General features: G+C 38.5%; 1 protein-coding gene across 8 annotated transcripts in view; it reads right to left on the bottom strand.

Moving 5' to 3' along the window:
• LOC115213412 (pecanex-like protein 1) overlaps positions 1-18333 on the bottom strand; it is a 113285-nt gene that overhangs the window by 80559 nt on the left and 14393 nt on the right. For 3 of the 8 annotated variants that reach the window (XM_029782365.2, XM_029782367.2, XM_029782370.2), the window contains exons 2-4: positions 14986-15206; positions 12327-12502; positions 2334-3350 (exon numbers count right to left, since the gene is read on the bottom strand). In XM_029782365.2, the coding sequence (XP_029638225.1) occupies positions 2334-3350; positions 12327-12502; positions 14986-15206 (1414 nt within the window). The remainder of the gene's footprint in view (positions 1-2333; positions 3351-12326; positions 12503-14985; positions 15207-18333) is intronic. The other 5 variants (XM_029782368.2, XM_029782371.2, XM_029782369.2 and 2 more) reach the window with 3 other exon arrangements.

The raw sequence follows: 18333 nt of genomic DNA, 5'->3' as shown, positions 1-18333 counted from the left end.
GTGTGTGTGTGTGTGTGTGTGTGTGTGTGTGTGTGATGTTAAAAAGGAATTCTTTAAATATCTATTATACAGGATTCCATATTCAGTTTCTAAGATATGATTCATTGTTCATGCCTTAAAACATTTTTGATACAGCTTCTCACAACCCATGCCAGCATGGAAAATGAACATTAATTGAGGATGATGATATATATGTGAAGAGAGAGAGCGAGAGAGAGAGAGACGTGTGTGTGTGTGTGCTTCATGTACCATAAAGGCAAGGAGGTTTTCTTGCTGTAGGTTGTAGAGACACTGTTGGCTTATACACTTTGTTGTTGTGCAATGGCCACAGAATCACCATGGAACAGAATTTAAGCGCCAGAAAGGTCAACAGTATTGGATGTGATGGAGAGAATTCTTCATCATTTGAATTAATCTCATGCTAATTCAGTTGCCATTCAGATGTACATATACACATTCACTGAAGGTGGCACTCCATCAGTCCACCTGACATGCCTGAGATATATTGTCAGGGGTTCAAATGATAAGCAACAACAATAACAGCAATGATGGTGAAACCCTTAAGTTATTGGTAGACTTGCTAGAAATATCAGCCAAATTTCTCTCAGACTGCATTCAACATTTTTTTAAATAAAGGACACTTTGGATAAGGAAATTCTAAAGACACTACACTATGTATGTGAAAGATGGCCATGGCTGAACTACCTTTGATCATATATCTGCTAAATCAGAGCTGACCTGGGGTTAAACAATATCAACTAATAGTGCTTGGATAGTATGAGGGCAACTGTTACGAGACACCTCAACAATTGTAGTAAAAGAAACAGAAGTCAGTAAGAGAGGGAAACCATCTTCAGAGGAACAAAGCTTCTAAAGATAATACACACTTCTTCAAGTCATCTGGTTCCATCTCATCATGAAATTACATTGACCGTCTTCAGATGACAAAATTTAAACAGTGCAGAGCTCTCCATGTTTACATCATCATCATCATTTAACGTCCGTTTTCCATGCTGGCATGGGTTGGACGGTTTGACTGGGGTCTGGGAAGCCAGCAGGCTGCACCAGGCCCCAATCTGATCAGGCAAGGTTTCTACAGCTGGATGCCTTTCCAAACACCAACCACTCTGAGAGTGTAATGGGTGCTTTTAATGTGCCACAGGCACAGGGGCCAGAGAAGCTGGCATCAACCTCGATTGGATGGTGCTTTTTACGTGCCACCGGCACAGAAGCCACTCAAAACGGCACTGACATCAGCCATGTTCGGATGGTGCTTTTTACATGCTACTGGCATGGGGGTCACAGCTACAATTTCCATTTGATTTGATTTTGATATTGCTGATGTTGATGTACTTGACTCAATAGGTCTCCTCAAGCACAGCAAGTCACCCTATGATCCAAGATACTTTTGAGTGGGCTGGTTATGCGACACTAGTATAGGTTACAGCTGTGGACTCATTTTATTTGCCGGGTCTTCTCAGTCACAGCATACCTCCGGAGGTCTTGGTCTTTTGTCATTGCCTCTGTGAGGCCCAACGTAGAGGGAGACCCAAGAAGACAAGGGACGAGGTGGTGAAGCATGACCTTCGAATGTTTACATGTGTATATTAAAAATGTATTAACTGCTTTCACAGACATTGTCTTAAAATCATACAAATGAAAGAATTTCTTGGCATTACTAAATCATGCCGTATAACCTGCAGGAGACCAACACTGAAAGACAACTGAAGATGTTCAACTACACACTACAAATGGCCACAAAGAGACCCATTAGAGCTCCTTTCAAGTTGAAGCCAGGGGCAGGGATATAATAGGTGAAACATACCTGCCAATACCTGGTTGAGAACTCTGGTAGAAGACATGGAAGCTATAGACCTGGCCTGGCCACCAGCTCGTGACAGGGTTTGCAACATTGCCTTGTGCCCCATGGAGGGGGGGGTGAGCAGAGATACTAAGGCTAATCTTATATATACGCACAAACATTACACAGAGAGAGAAGAGACAAAGATGCATCTTTATTGAATGTCATCCGATCAAAATGTGATATTCTTCTCTCCATTATTATGCAATCTGGTTAAGAGTACAGAATATCAGAGTTAAGTTGGTTCCCTTGTAGTAGTAGTAATAGTAGTAGTAGTAGTAGTAGTATTCATGAAGTACTCTACACTTCCTACCTCATACCCACATGACACCACACTACAATCTTCAAGTAAAGATAACATCATTTCTAGTAACAAGTTATGTGTGTGTGTGTGTGTGTGTGTGTGTGTGTGTGTGTGTGTGTCTTGTTGCATTTGTGTAAGCGAGTATGTGTGAACATATGTTTGTCTCACCTGTGGCATGGAGGGATACTTTAGCTGGCTGTTTCAATGCAACGGGAGATGACACAATCACTGCAGGAACAGACGGTGGTGGTGGTGGTGATGGTGGTGGTGGTGGTGATGATGGTGGTGGTGGTGTTGATGGAGGGACAGGCGATGATGGTAGAGGGCTGAAGTCTTCGGCTGGCTCCTCTGCTGTTTCTACGGTGACAGTCACATCTACAGGTTCGACAGTGGGAGGAGGAGTGTTTGCGGTGGTGCTGGTGGTGGGGCTGTTTGGGGTAGTGCTGGTTGTGGTGGTGGCAATGGGGCAGGCAGTAATGGTGGTGCTGGTGGTGGTGGAGGGGCTGGTAGCAGTGCTGGTGGTGGTGGTGGAGGAGGAGGAGGAGGAGGTGGGATTGGTAGTGGTGGTGGTGGTGGTGCTGGTGGATTCATCGACTGTCCCTGGAGGTTCAACAGTGGTGGACGGACATGATGACAGGGAGACAGTGGAGTAAGAAGAGACAAAGGAAGCTAGAGATGAGGATGAGGCAGACAAGGAGCGGGCGGAGGAGCGTTCAGATACGGAGGAGTGGGAAGAGGAGGAGAAAGAGTAGCGGAATGTAGGGGAACGAGAAGACGAGGGTGGAGCGGAACCTGACGTACTTAGCACTGCTGGCAGAGCAACATTGGGTGTGGCTGTGTCATCTGCATCATCAGCATCAGCATTATCAACATTGTCATCATCATCATCATCATCATGATCAGCAACAGCAGCAGCAGCAGTAGTAGTAGTACTGGTAGTAGTGGTAGTAGTAGTAGTAATGGCAGCAGTAGTAGCAGTGGTGGTATCAGTAGGAGATGGAGGTTTAGAAGTGGTCGGCGAGGTGTTGTGGACTTCAACTGTTTCCAGTACAGCTCCACCCCCACTGTCACCACCACCAACACCTCCGCTGCTGTCCATCATCATCATCATCATCACCGACGAAGAAGACGAAGACATCGGCAATAGTGACGAGGTGCCGTCACCTCCAGCCTCCACCCGCAGTACTGTTGGAAGTCAGGAGAAGAAGACATTCAATATAGAAGTATGAAGAGAGAGAGAGAGAGAGAGCAACTACCCCATCCACACATATCCAGATACACAGGTGTACCAGTCATTACTCCTCGTCAAGCTGAATACAATATTTAAAAAGTTTAAATGAAGAAAACATTTTTATTTTTTTTACACATATAATATGGCAGTTGAAAATTTTTGGTGGGGAAGGGGTGTAATGAGATTGCAAGACATTCATGCCTTACCGAAAAGCATTAATAAAGGGAAGTGGAACAACTACAATCAGGAACGAAATGTGAGCCACAGGGTCACCCATCTTGAAGACCTTCCATCTCTGAAGAGACCACTCACAGACTAACCCTGTGTGTTTAGAGCACCGGATCACTTGTATATATATGTAATAAGAGAGTGTTTTGATTCCAACCTGTCTGATGCCCACATGAGTTCTATTTCAATTAACCCTTTCGTTACCATATTTCTGTTGAGATGCTCTGTGTTTCTTTCAATTAATTTTAAATATAACAAAGAATTTAGTAAAATAACTTAGTTATCATTAAGCTAGTGTTAGGAACATAAATTGTGATTAAGGTTTGGTGGAAGATTTTAATTCACAACTTATGAAAACAAAATATTTGTACTACAGAGCCAGAGCCGGTTTCAGCTGGGTTGGTATCGAAAGGGTTAAAACATTCCAACATAATCTGATGTGAGAATCTTTTTGCTAAGTTTTGTTCCAAACAACCAGCGTAATTTTACTAAATTCTTGATAATTTTTGTTAATTAACTGAGACACGTGGGTTGTCTTTTTTATTCAAAATACTGTCAGGGAGTAGTTAACCTTAACTACCCATGAAACACTTAGATATAGCTAAGGTAACATATTAAGCTTTTGTGGTACCATCAAATGAAATGTATATGGCCACATCAAGACCGTCTGACAAATGATGTGTTTAACCAGACCAAACTAAATGACAATGTGTTCAGCCATATTAATTTTAGTATATTTAAGTACACCAACCAATGTCAGTTGGTGCTTGACTCCACCAAAATTAGCTTACCACACAAGAAATAATAAAAATGGTTTGTGTTTAATTCTCCCCTAAACAATTAAATTTCATGTTTGGTCATCAAAAATTATCAAATGGTAGCTGTTGGATTTATAGCAAGCCATCAACTGAAATGTATTTAAATGGAGCAAATCTTCAGCTACTACCAAACCAAATTGTGATACCCTAGCCTTAGAAACCTACCAAAATGTCTGCTTTAAAGAGAAATACAATGATAAAGGACATTACAGGATACATCAACAAGAAAATATATTTTGTCATGGGCTCATGAAAACAAAAATGTTTACATTCACGAATAGGCAGAGTGATGAATTGGAGAGCAAAAACTTAATCATTTTAGAGAATATTGTTCAATAAAAAACTTTCTGAATGGAGGAAATTTCTTCATTAGAAACTGTTTTGACATTTAGTGCCATCTTATGGAAACTTTCTAGGAAAGTGGTGCATCTTACATAAAAATATAATTAGGTAGGGAAGGTTTCATCCTTGTAGGGATGAGAATCTTCTTCAATGGAAATTTTGAGAATCAGGATTATATTATGGAAAACCTTTGGGGAATTAAGGTTATCTTTAAGAAAATGTTTTAACAGTTTGGGACCATCTGTTGGAAGACCTGTAACTGGTAGGAGGGGAAGGAAGGAGTAAGGGTGAGGGTTTAACCAATATCTTTTATATCCAATACCTGTTGCTTGCTGAAACGGTAAAAACAACATAAAGATGAAGTAAGAAGAAACAGTGTGCAAGGCAAAAACAAACATAGCAAACGTTGGTGTGTCCCCTTACAAAAGGTAACATGTCCTCAACATTGACAATAAGCTGTCTAGCAAAAGGTAACATGTCCTCCACTGGGCATTGACAATGTGCTGGCTTTAGAGAAACAAATAGAATGAAATTTAAAGAAAATATCCCAAGATGAAACAAAAAATACCATTTAGACACACACAACACACCTACACATAAACACACACATACAAATTCCCACACGTTCACAGACATACACTCACAGACATAAATCAACTCACATACAGACTCACACATACACAGCACACTCTCTCACACAAATACACACATATAAACAAACACACACACACAGAGGAGCATGCACATGTACATACATATACAGCTACACATATATACAAACAAACAGTCACACAGGTACACATACACTCACTCACATGCACACAAGCGTATACACACACACTTACAGCACACTCTCACACACACGCACACATATACTCGTCCACCCACCCTCAAATTGGTAGACATGTTGATCCAATCTGAAAATTTAAGAAAAACATCAAAAAAAACAAAAAAAAACATAAAATTTGATTAATAAAAAAAACAGCAGCAACAACATTAAAAAAGGGGGGGAGCAGCTGAGGTGCTGTGACATTCATTCATTTCTGAAGAGCATTCAGGACCTTTGTTAAGGTTTATTCTTATACAAAGCAGATGTCTACAGTTGAGGGAATCAACCTCAGCATATTACTGGTATGTTGTAAGAGGAGCAAACATGGCCGTTTAGTTAAGAAGCTTGGGTTCAAACTGGGGTACCTTTCACAAGGGCCTTCTACGATAACCTTGTGAGTGGATTTGTAGACAGAAACTGAAAGAATCCTATTGTATATTGTGTGTGTGTGTGTATATACATGTATTTTATACATGTTTGTATGTGTTTTGAGATCATGTGATAGTTATAAACATGCATCACTTGTCATTTGTTTCCATTTGTCCATGAAAAACATGCCTGGTTATGGGGAAACTTTACCTTGCTTGATAATAGGTAAGGGTTGGTGACACAGAGGGCATCTGAGTGCAGAAAATCTGCCTCAAAATTCCGTGGACATTAAAAGTAGAATTAAGATATGGGTGTTTTACAACAACCATATTATTGATATTAAGATCAGAAATTTGACAAATTCATACCAGTATATGATTGGAACTTAAGTGACCTTAAAGGTCTTTTAATAGGCAAGACTTTTAATAGAAATGAAAGTACTTCAGCATAGCCATAGACCAGTGGCTGAAAAGAGTAAAGAGGCAGAGGCTCTAAACACAACAAGGTATTTGGTCTGTCACATTACTGCTTCTTAAATCTGACCAATTATATTAATTAATCACAACATGGAAGCACAAATGTTAGACAGAAGCAGGTGTGGCTGTATGGTAAGAAGTTTGCTTCTGAACAGCATTGCTTTAGGTTCAATCCCACTGACTGGCACTTTGAGCAAATGTATTCTTTTATGGCCTCAAGCCAACCCAAGCTTTGAGAATGTGTGTATAGGTGTGTTACTGTCTCCTTGCCTTGACATCACCAGACAGGTGTAAACAAGAATCGCTGTGATGCAAGCAGTGTTGCCCATTGCCAATCTTCCCTAGAGACATGTCAGCTGATAGGTAAATATAAGCTTACTTGGAAGCAGGTGGAGGTTGCTGACAGAAAGTTTGCCTCAACGAACCCTGTCTGTCCCATGCGAGCATGGAAAAGTGAACATTAAAACAATGATGATGATGCTTTGTAATTACTAAAAGCCTGGAAGAATGAAAGAAAAAAAAAAAAAGACAGGTGAAATGTGAATTGATACTTTATGGATTTCATCATCCATCACCTCTTCAAATAATAAAAGAACATCTCTTTAGGGAATATAATCTGGGGTTTCACATAAATTTTGTTGTTGTTGCTTTACAGTTCTTTGAAGTGTGTGTGTGTGTATATATATATATATATATATATATCAATATATACATACATACACACACACATATACATATACCTATTAACAAAGATAGAGGCAAGCTTGATTATCTCTATTTTAATTTTCTTTATTACTTATACAGCTTTGCTACTGTGCTGCAAATATTCAATGTCAGTTACATTCATTTGAATTTAAAAATATACAATAACAGATGTAACCCTATTCCATAGTCTTTACCATTGCTGTTAAGCTTCTATATTTGATGGCATATAAGACACACCTCAACGTCAGCAGCGCATTTTCAGGAGAGAATGGTTTCAGTGCATTAAAGCATGTTATATTGAAGGCAATTTAGCAATACATTAGAAAAGTACCTCAGAAGTAGAGCAAGAAATAACCAGAGTGAAAATATCCCACATTATTACAGTAATAAAATGTCCAATGTTATGATAATTCTTTTACAGGACAAGTAATACTAGTAGAGGAGATACCCTTCGGTCATGAATGACCTTGGGATTGCACCTAGAAAGTTACCCTCCAAGGCACAAGTCTGGGCAAGGTTGTTTTGTAGAAGACCAGCAGTTGCCCATGCATACCAGCCTCCCCTCTCTACACCACTGATGTTATCCAAGGGAAAGGCAAAGGGGCTGATACAGCTTGTGATGTCACAGCTCATTTCTACAGCTGAGTTAACTGGAGCAACGTGAAATAAAGTGTCTTGCTCAAGAACACAACACACAGCCCGGTCCGGGAATCGAACTCACAACCTCACGATTGTAAGCTCAATGCTCTAACCACTGAGCCATAATAATGTTTAAGTAAATACTATCATGAAGTTAAGCTCGGTAGAAGCGACTATTTATATTAAAATTAGTAGCCTAATGTAGTGAGCATTAAGGACAAATTTAGCTTATAGGGAAACTCAACTTCCCATATAGGGCCGGGGGATTTGGGGAGATTTTGTTTTTGCTTTTTTTTTAAATGCGCCTTATATGCCATGAAATATAGTAACTGAGAAGGCAAAGTATTTGAGCTTATAGAATTTTCAAAAGTCATAAGATAATCAAATATGCTGCTTATCATACTCATATATATACATACACGTGTATATATATATATATATATATATATATATATATATATATTTATTTTAGATTTAGTTTGCTTGAAGCATTGTGGAATCTGTAGAAAATTAGTGTTATAGAAGGCAAGTGTGATGCAAGATTAAATATCAACAATATTAATAAGATACTGAAATGCTACTTGGAAATATTTAAGTATTCTTAATATATCGGTTATGAACTCCTCTATTTTACAAAGGTATTAAAAGAACAAGACAGAAAGATGTAAATTGTGACCCATTATATTGGCATATTGAATCACTGTACGTGATATTCAAATTACCACATGTGTAACCATGTGGAATTTGAGGCAGTGGAATGTTGTTTCATGGGCTATCATATATAACAGCCACTGGCACACATTCAACTCTAACCAATTGTTGGATTGCAGTTTTTGATCAAGATGATTTCCTTTATCCACAAGTTACTAATATTAAAGTAACAGCAATGGCCTCATTTTGTTCCAGCATATTTGAAGGCATTTTTTGAAAGTGAAAGTGGATGGAAATTTATTGATTGGGATGTGTAATAACCAAATCATGCTACCGATGTTACATCTGCCCCTTTTGAGAGCATAGACTCTGATAGACAACCTGAGTGTGTAGACACTTCATTACTGGGAATAGAGCAGTTGGTCAACACACATAGGTTCCTGTTGTCAGGAATCCATTTCTTTGATAAACATTCTGTAGGCAAGTTCCTAAAGTGTATCTAGCCTTTCTTAATACATGGCTTTGTGGAGAGCAGTTGTACTGTTGTTGAAGGCCATGATAACAGTAACTCATTCACACTGGCCACCTGCCCTATCTGCAACATGGATATGAGCCTACACACTTCTCTCATATATCAGATCTAGAGTGCTAAATGCAGCAAATATTACACTGTCAGCATGATTTGGTCATTACAGATCCAAATCAGTGAGCATCTCCACAAGCCAATAACTAACAACCAGCTAGAATAGACTCGTGACCCAGCTCTTCCTTACAAATGTCCATCCAATGACATTAACAGACCACGGAGCACAATCTGCAATCCCAAACCCCACATCTCTCTCTATATAAACGGCAGTTTGTCTGTGCGTGTTTCTGTGTGTCTGTTTGCTTGTACCCTCACCCTGACCACGGCTTTCAACCGATTCTGATGAAACTTGACACACACATAGCCCAATGTCATAATTCAAAACTAACGCAGCGAAAATTTTGAAAAGTTCCCCCAGTTCTGAAAAATATCGATAAATTCGACATGGGGTCGACAATCAGAAACACAAACCGCAACTCCACATTTTTTAACTAAAAAAAAATTTACTATCATTTTCTTCCATTTTTTTGCTATTTTTTGGCTATAACTCTCTAAAAATGCTTTATAGTTATTTCCCTTACAAACCTGAGCAACGCCGGGCGATACTGCTAGTTACACATAAACTAAATATCAAACACAATGAGTCGACCTGCCAACATGATGGACACAAGATCTATCGTTCCCTCTTGTCCTCTTAATGCTTTTGCAAAGGGGTCCTTAACCTGAAATCCCAAGACTACTAAAATGTTTCTATGGTAACATTTCAATATCTTTTATATTTATATTTTTGACATTTAACGTTTCATTGATTTCTATAACAAACTGATTTTCTCTACACACAAATACATTAGATATACATTTAACATTAAATATATATATATATATATAAAAATCATTAACATACAAACATTTGCATAATTTATGAGATTTCATGTTTAAATAAAAGATGGGAATGATTTCAGATTGACATTCAAGTAATGAAATTAGCAGGACAAGAGTACATATCTAGATGGTTTCATTTTTTTTCATTTTATTTTTAGAGAACTTACATACAGGAACCACCAAAAGCACAAAAGATTAAGAATCACAGAATTAACCAGTGTTTTTCTTTGTAAAACGTTTTGTATTCCTTGTTAATAGAATTAAACTCGGATAATTCAAAATTCACAAAAGAAGTAATAAAAAAAAAACAACAGACAACACATAATAATACATCTAAATAGAACATGCAATTGAACAAACACACATACAAGAGTGAATAGATACATACATATATTTATACACATTCAGATATGTGTGTGTGTGTGTGTGTGTATACATGTGTGCGGTTTCTTATGTAGGTAGAAAGTCAGTTGATTACTATTATTATTATTATTATTATTATTATTATTATTAGAGGGAAATATTATTTGGTGGGGTTGTAGCATTCATGCACATCCTTGAAGTGTTAGTCAAGTAAGTAAAACAATTCTTGTTAGAGACAAACAGACCACACAGAAACAAGTCAAGATTTTTATTATCCTGCTGTTATGGTCCCACTATACAAATACATGACAAGCCTGTATTTTAAACACTTTTATGTTTTTGAACCACAAAATAAATACAATTTCATAAAATCATATTTGCGAACGTGCATCTGTTTTTAAAATAGGTACACTGGATCCCCATATGTTGTAAGAGGCAAAGGGTGGCATGTGGAAGAGCATCCAGCTGTAAAATACCATCTCAAAAGGTCCCATCCAACTCATGCCAGCATGGAGAAGAGGATGTAAAAACAATGATGAGGATGAAAATGATGATCACACGTATATATTTTCTAATATATGTCTCAGTACATCTTTATACAATACACATAGAATGCTCAATACTCATAAGTAGAGCTGAAATCACATACATCTATCTATACGTTTTATTTTTTTTTGTTTCGGAATTCCTTTGATACATGTTATATCGAAAATACAAAAACATTTACAGTTATTATGATTAAGGTTAAATGAGTCCAAATCTCATATATACGGTCCACCCCAACACATCTTCACCACCATCTTCTCTCACACTCCTCCTCTCTTTCCCAATTGTGGTACCCATGCATCTCCTCTACAACAAAAGTGCCTGTTTCTGTCCCTCTACTCATACTCTAACCCCTTGTCATCCTGAAGCCACCTCCCTCAATACTACTCCTTCTTTCTGTTGAGGGGGTCTTCTCTTCAAAGTTACATGGTGACCTCACCAGTGCTGGTACCAAGTAAAAAAACACCCAGACCACACTCTGTAAAACGGCTGAATTTGGAAGAGCATCCAGTTGTACAAACCATGCCAAAGCAGACAATAAAGCATGGCACAATCCTCTGGCTTGCCAGCTCTTATCAAACTGTCCAACCCATGCCAGCACAGCAAACAGACATGAAACAGTGGTGAGTGAAAACAATGGTGGAAAATTGTTTCAAAAACATTTCAGTACACTTGCACCTGTTTCCAATTATCTTTTGTGGAAAACCCCAACAGATAACAACTCTTACAATAACTGTTCCTGAACATCTGGCACACACGGAGTTAACAGTCCACCCATTTAGTTGGGTAAAAGATGGGGAAAAAAACAAGATTTGATAATGGCAATCAAAACTACATCTGATCATCGACCAACTACAATACAAAATTTCCTATTTTCTTGTGTATGTACATTAGTTAAATCACTGTCCCTGTCTGTCAGTTTCTATATCTATATTATATATATATATATATATCATGTATTAGCTGGGGATAACTAGAGGCCCATAATTTTATGTTTCAAGTCTATGGCAAGAACCTTGTGCATAGCAACCATCAGATAAGCCTGGAAGTAAAGTATCTCTGCAACGGATGAATTTTAGTTGCATGACACAAACAAAACCAAAATTTATTCATCGTTTCCAGATCTACTTGAAATTTACCAGAGACAAGAAACTTAAACCATGAACCTATAGTTATCACTATCATTTCTGATCTTAGGTGTAGTTAGATACAGGGTTAAACAGATTTTTATTCATACAGTCTGCAATTAATTATAGTTCAGCAAAATCAAAATGCTGTTCTATGGTGAATGTGAAGCAGATAACAATAAACAGTTCACTTTACTTCTTATATTGTGTTCTTTTGTTTGTGATAACAGTTATGATTTTATCTATGTATAATGTGCTTGTGTTTATATGTGTGTGTATATATATATATCTATGTATGTATAGTTATATGTATGTATATGTGTCTCTGTGCAGTATTTTAAGGCAAGAAAAAGGCAAGAATTGTCTAACCTGCATCATTTTTTGAATCCTCGACATCAAGTTGGTGGCTGGTATTTATCTCTTTGTGAACTGGTTGTGTTTCTAAAATGACAGAATTTCTTGAACTGTGATGGACTGGTGGGGTGATTGTACAGTTCTGAGACCGATTCATCACCGACATTTCGATATATTCCTCAGAATCACTGCTAGACAGGGACCAGTAGGTACACGCAACAGAAACAAGAAAGAAAAAAGGGAGAAGCAGTTGTAGAAATAACAGATATCAGAGGCAGGACAATAGCATCATCATCATTAACATCAACATTATTACTGTCATCATAATCCACATTCATTTGTTATTTACCTCCAGACCCAATGTAAAACTGTGATCAAACACATTCCATTTATGATCACCCCACCTTTTTATTCAGGCACTGTATCCAAGAGTTACATTATCCAATGTAACCTTCTTTTTTATAAGATGGTAGCAGAGGTGTGATTTGAGAGGAATTAAGTAGCTATTTCTAACAGGTCAAGCAATGACATAGTCTGACTGACTCCATCGTTTGCATTTATGTTATTCTGACAATGTCAACTGCTGAAACAATTTGAAGTGAACTCCTGACAAGACAACATCCATTGTCCCACTCAGTAATATAGCCCAATCACTGTTTGTCAGGTGAGATCTAACCCTAACCCTGCAAGGGAAGAAGTGTTAATGATTGGAAAGGGAGGAGACAAATTGCAATGCTTGTATGCCTTAGCTCATGAGATTGACTCATTAACCCATTCGTTACTGACCCAGCTGAAACTGGCTCGGGTCTTGTAGTACATATGTCTTGTTTTCAAAAGTTCTGAATTAAAATCTTCCACCAAACCTTAGTCACGATTTATGTTCCTAACACTAGCTGAATGATAACTAAGTTATTTTCCTAAATTCTTTGTTATATTTAAAATTAATTGAAAGAAACACAGAACATCTCAACAGAAATACAGTAACGAAAGGGTTAAACACCACCACCATCATCATCATCATCATAATCACATCAACACATCACACATCTATTACTGCTAACAACGAGGGTTTTAGCCATTAACAGAACATCATCTGTCTCCTTAATACTTTGAATGTGTCTGTTGCTGGGTAACCCAGTAGCAGAATCTTAAAGGTAATTTCAAAAGCTATTTCAACACACTAAAAACGATGGCAGGGCATAGTCGTAATTCTTTTCAGAGTTTCTAAAATTGACAGAGGACAGGAAGGAAATTATCCTCAGTCTGGAGATCTGACTCCAATGTTCGCAACTAGTGGCTTCTGCTAAATGTAATCAAGGGCTGGCTGGGTGGTGGCATTAAACCAAGGAATGGAATAAATTTACCAATCGAGAAGAGTTACCATCCATTCCATAAACTTCCACACAGTTCCTGTGGACTTAATTTCACAGTCAAGACTCAGAATTACTCAATGTTATAGTAGTCCTGCACTGAGATTGAACCCAGAACCACATGAATGCAAAGCAAACTTCTTAACCACAGGGCCATGCCAACAGCCACAAAGTATTAGCTAGGACAGTAAACAATCCTATATCAACAATAGTAAAATATATCAGTACAAGTGGTGATCAAGACCACAGGAGTGGGTCAGTGAGTAAATATTTAAACAAACAAATCTAATCACACAGAGCAATTTAGAAACATTAGAATTCTTTTGAAGTGGATGATTTCATACAATGTTCCCTATCACATAGAAATCATGCAAGGATTGAGGCCATTCAATGAAAAATATCTGAGCCTCCAGACCATTTTTTAATCTTTTCAGAAACGATAGTTGTATAGTTATGGATGGTCATGTGGCATGTCAAAGGATCACTGAAAGTTGTCATACAAACTATTGATGTGTCTCTGGCCATAATATGGAAAATATTGTATTTAATGGCATTTAAGATGCACTTTTTTATCCAAATCATCATCATTAAATGTCTGTTTTCTATGCTAGCATGGGTCGGATGGGTTGATTGGAACTGGCAAGACCAGGAGCTACACCAGGCTCCAACCAGTCTGTTTTAGCATGGTTTCTATGGCTGGATGCCCTTTCAAAAGCCAGTCACTTTCCTGGGTGCTTTTTACATGACACCAGTACCAGCGCTTTTTACATGGCACCATCAACAGGGTCACCAGGTGTTTTGCAAGATAAAAATCCTAGAAATGTACAGGCCAGGTCCTATGTGCAAAGTTGGGTTTAGAAGGTCAAGTGACCACATAGAGATACCTTCAGTGACTTCAAGGGATTCCTTTATACCTCTATTTGCATACAGAGTATATATCAATTCCTGTGTGTTGTATAGAGCTCATGAAGGTGTTCTCATACACAAACACCATCAACCCCTGAACATTACTGCCTCGAGTCCAGGGACACATTACAGCCAGTTATTTGGTTTCCATGACATGTAAGTGACCAAGATCACAACAGTCTCCATTGAACGGGACACCAGTCCATCGCAGGGTTGCCCATTAACAGAAGAGTTGACTGGAGTAAGATAAAATGAAGTGTTTTATTCAAGAATACAATGCACTGCCTAGTCTGGGAATTGAAACCACAATCTTGCGATTGTGAATGCAGCACCCTAACCACAAGGCCACGTGCCCTCACAGACACAACACTGCACTAAAACATAAGCAAAAGTCAAACCTATTATCGCCATTCTTGTGGTTACTCTTGGCACTGGAGCGACGGGAATCAACTTTGGTCTGTGAAGTATTCTTCTCAGCAAACTTGTCCAGTGCCTCTTCAAAGCCTTCTGAAGTGTCGAACATGTGATGAAGTTTATAGTTGATACTCTTTATAATGGCAAACACAAGCCCTACCACTCCACAGTATATCATCCATACAAAGATCGATGTGGCAACGGTCTGAAACAATAATAACAAAAACATCAGAATGAGAATATTAAACAAAACTACAATTTAAAAGTACAATAGTAAATATATATATATACATATATATAAAATAATCGCCCAGAGTTTGGAGAAATTAATGGCAGTCTATATTGGCGAAGTGGTTTTTGATGTAGTGCTGCATAAAGAGTAGTATTTGTGTAAACTTGTAAACCTGTCAGTCACACATTTTCAGACAGGGACAGGAGCACAGATCTCTAACTGCTACACTGCTCTCACTTATGGCTCTCAGAATTCAGTAGCAAACACCAACGGCCATGCTACAGTACCTCACTTTGGTTAATGAGCAAAGCTAAAGAGGGCATCAAGCAATCTTGGAAGGATTGCTGTCCAGGGCATGTGAGCCCTTATGTGCACAAGGAACCGAATATGGTCAATGGCTCAGAAGGCATGATAGCAAGATGTGTGGTGCATCTAGGGTACTCTCTTGACAGAATCCAAACTTGTAGCCAGCCTCCGTGGAAGGAATTAGGACCCCACCATGTAGAAAATTTCATTATCATTTAATGTCTGTTCTCTATGCTGACATGAACTGGATAGTTTAACAGGAGCTGGTTTGACAGAAGCTGCCCAGGCTCCATTCTGTTTGTGTTAGCATGGTTTTTACAGTTGGATGCCCTTCCTAACACCAACCACTTCACAGTATGTACTGGGTGCTTTTAACATGCCACCAGCACAGGTGTTTTTATGCTATTCTGTTAGCATTATTCTGCGTTTGAGAATAAATCATTTCCTTATCTGTATCTTATACATATATATAGGCTGGCATGTAAAAAGCACCATCCGAATGTGGTCGATACCAGTGCCACCTGACTGGCTCCTATGCCGGTGGCACATAAAAAGCATCCACTACACTCTTGGAGTGATTGGTGTTAGGAAGGGCATCCAGCTGTAGAAACACTGCCAGATCAAATTGAGGCCTGGTGCAGCTTTCTGGCTTCCCAGACCCCAGTCGAAGCGTCCAGTCCATGCCAGCATGGAAAACAGACGTTAAACAATGAAGATGATGATATATATATATAGGCGCAGGAGTGGCTGTGTGGTAGGTAGCTTGTTTACCAACCACATGGTTCCGAGTTCAGTCCCACTGCGTGGCACCTTGGGCATGTGTCTTCTACTATAGCCTCGGGCTGGCCAAAGCCTTGTGAGTGGATTTGGTAGACGGAAACTGAAAGAAGCCCGTCGTATATATGTATATATATACATATATATATATATATATATATATATATATATTATATATATATATATATATATATAATATATATATATATATGCGTGTATGTGTTTGTGTGTCTGTGTTTGTCCCCTAGCATTGCTTGACAACCGATGCTGGTGTGTTTATGTCCCCGTTACTTAGCGGTTCGGCAAACGAGACCGATAGAATAAGTACTGGGCTTACAAAAGAATAAGTCCCGGGGTCGAGTTGCTCGATTAAAGGCGGTGCTCCAGCATGGCCGCAGTCAAATGACTGAAACAAGTAAAAGAATAAAAGAAAAGAATATATATGTGAATACACACACACATACATGTTTACATGTGAAAGTTTACTGCATGTGAGTGCTTGTCAATATGTATAAATGTATGTGATGTGTATGTATGCATCATGTATGTGTGTGTGCTGTCTGAATGCATGTAGATGTTTGTCGAGTTATGCCAGTAGGAATTAGTTACAACTCCCACTCCCCGTAAAAGCCTCAGCAGACATTTGAAAGAAGAAAGGAATAAGCAAGAGAGAGGGGGACAGCGAAGGGGATGGGGAGATGAAGAGCAAGAAAAGCAAAACCACAGGCGGCGGGGAGAGGGGAATATGGACTGAATACTAGACAAACAGGTGGGGGGAGTTAAGTAAGGGGTGGAGGGCAGATAATGAAGGAATTTTAACCAAAGTAATGACAGACCCTGCATGGCTCGTACAATGAAGCTTAACAGATAATTCTTACTGGTTATGTTGGTGTAGGTGGAGTTGGGGCAATGTATTGTTCCTAAAATATGATACTTCAGCTTATTATGTTGGTAGCTTACATGACAGGCAGAACAAGCGCCCCTGGGGCCCACTTTAATACTCCACCGCCCCACACATGCATTGACACAGTTTAACCAACCACCTCAGGGGCTTTAATTGCAATATGTAACCTCCCACAACACACGCATTTGTTTGTGTGTGCATATATATGTAGACATGTCTGTATGTGCATATATACATATACACGCATGCATATATGTACACTCAACTGTGTATGTATGTATGTATACATACATGTATCCTCATACACAAGTGTAAGTAGACACACACATTAAAATGTTTTGCAAATATTACTTGATACAGTCACAATATTTTCTCAAAACAATCTGAGAAGAAACAGAATGACACAAACCTGTTGGAATTCAGTTTTCATATTGTGTGTGTAAAACACACGTTATGGGATAAACATGTTTCAAGAATTGAACAAAAGTGCTTACACACACACACACACACACACAATATGTAAACTTCAGTCCAAAAGGCTCGTGTCACTCTGCTTTTGTAATAACTTTTAAGAAAATCTTTCTATGCATGGCTGTGTGAGAAGACATTTGCTTCCAGGTTCAGATCCACTTTGTGACACCTTGGGCAAGTGTCTTCTACTACAGCTTCAAGCTGACCAAAGCTTTGTCAACGGATTTAGCAGACGGAAACTTAAAGAAGCCCATTGTATATGTATATCTTTATATATAAAAGTCAAGTTGTGTGTCTGTCTCCTACGATTTAGATTCCTAACTACACCCACATTTTGCGGTGCAATGTAACCAAAAGCGGGTATCTTATAGACGTGATTTATATCGAGCCCTTCTGGGTATTAGCGCGCGACTACGATGAGTCTACGATTTTAAAAATAATTTACCATCATTTTTTTCCATTTTAATGCATTTTTTCGCTATTATATAAGGGAAGTAACTCTCTAAAAATGTCTACGATGAGTCAACGATTTAAAAAAAAATTTACCATCATTTTTTTTCCATTTTAATGCATTTTTTTTTGCTATTTTTTGGCTATAGCTCTCTAAAAATGCTTATATAGTTATTTCCCTTACAAACCCGG

The sequence above is a fragment of the Octopus sinensis genome, linkage group LG6 (assembly GCF_006345805.1).
Source record: "Octopus sinensis linkage group LG6, ASM634580v1, whole genome shotgun sequence".
Classification (NCBI taxonomy): Eukaryota; Metazoa; Mollusca; class Cephalopoda; order Octopoda; family Octopodidae; genus Octopus; species Octopus sinensis.
Note: the sequence above shows the minus strand (reverse complement) of the source record. Positions and strands in the feature narration are given on the sequence as shown.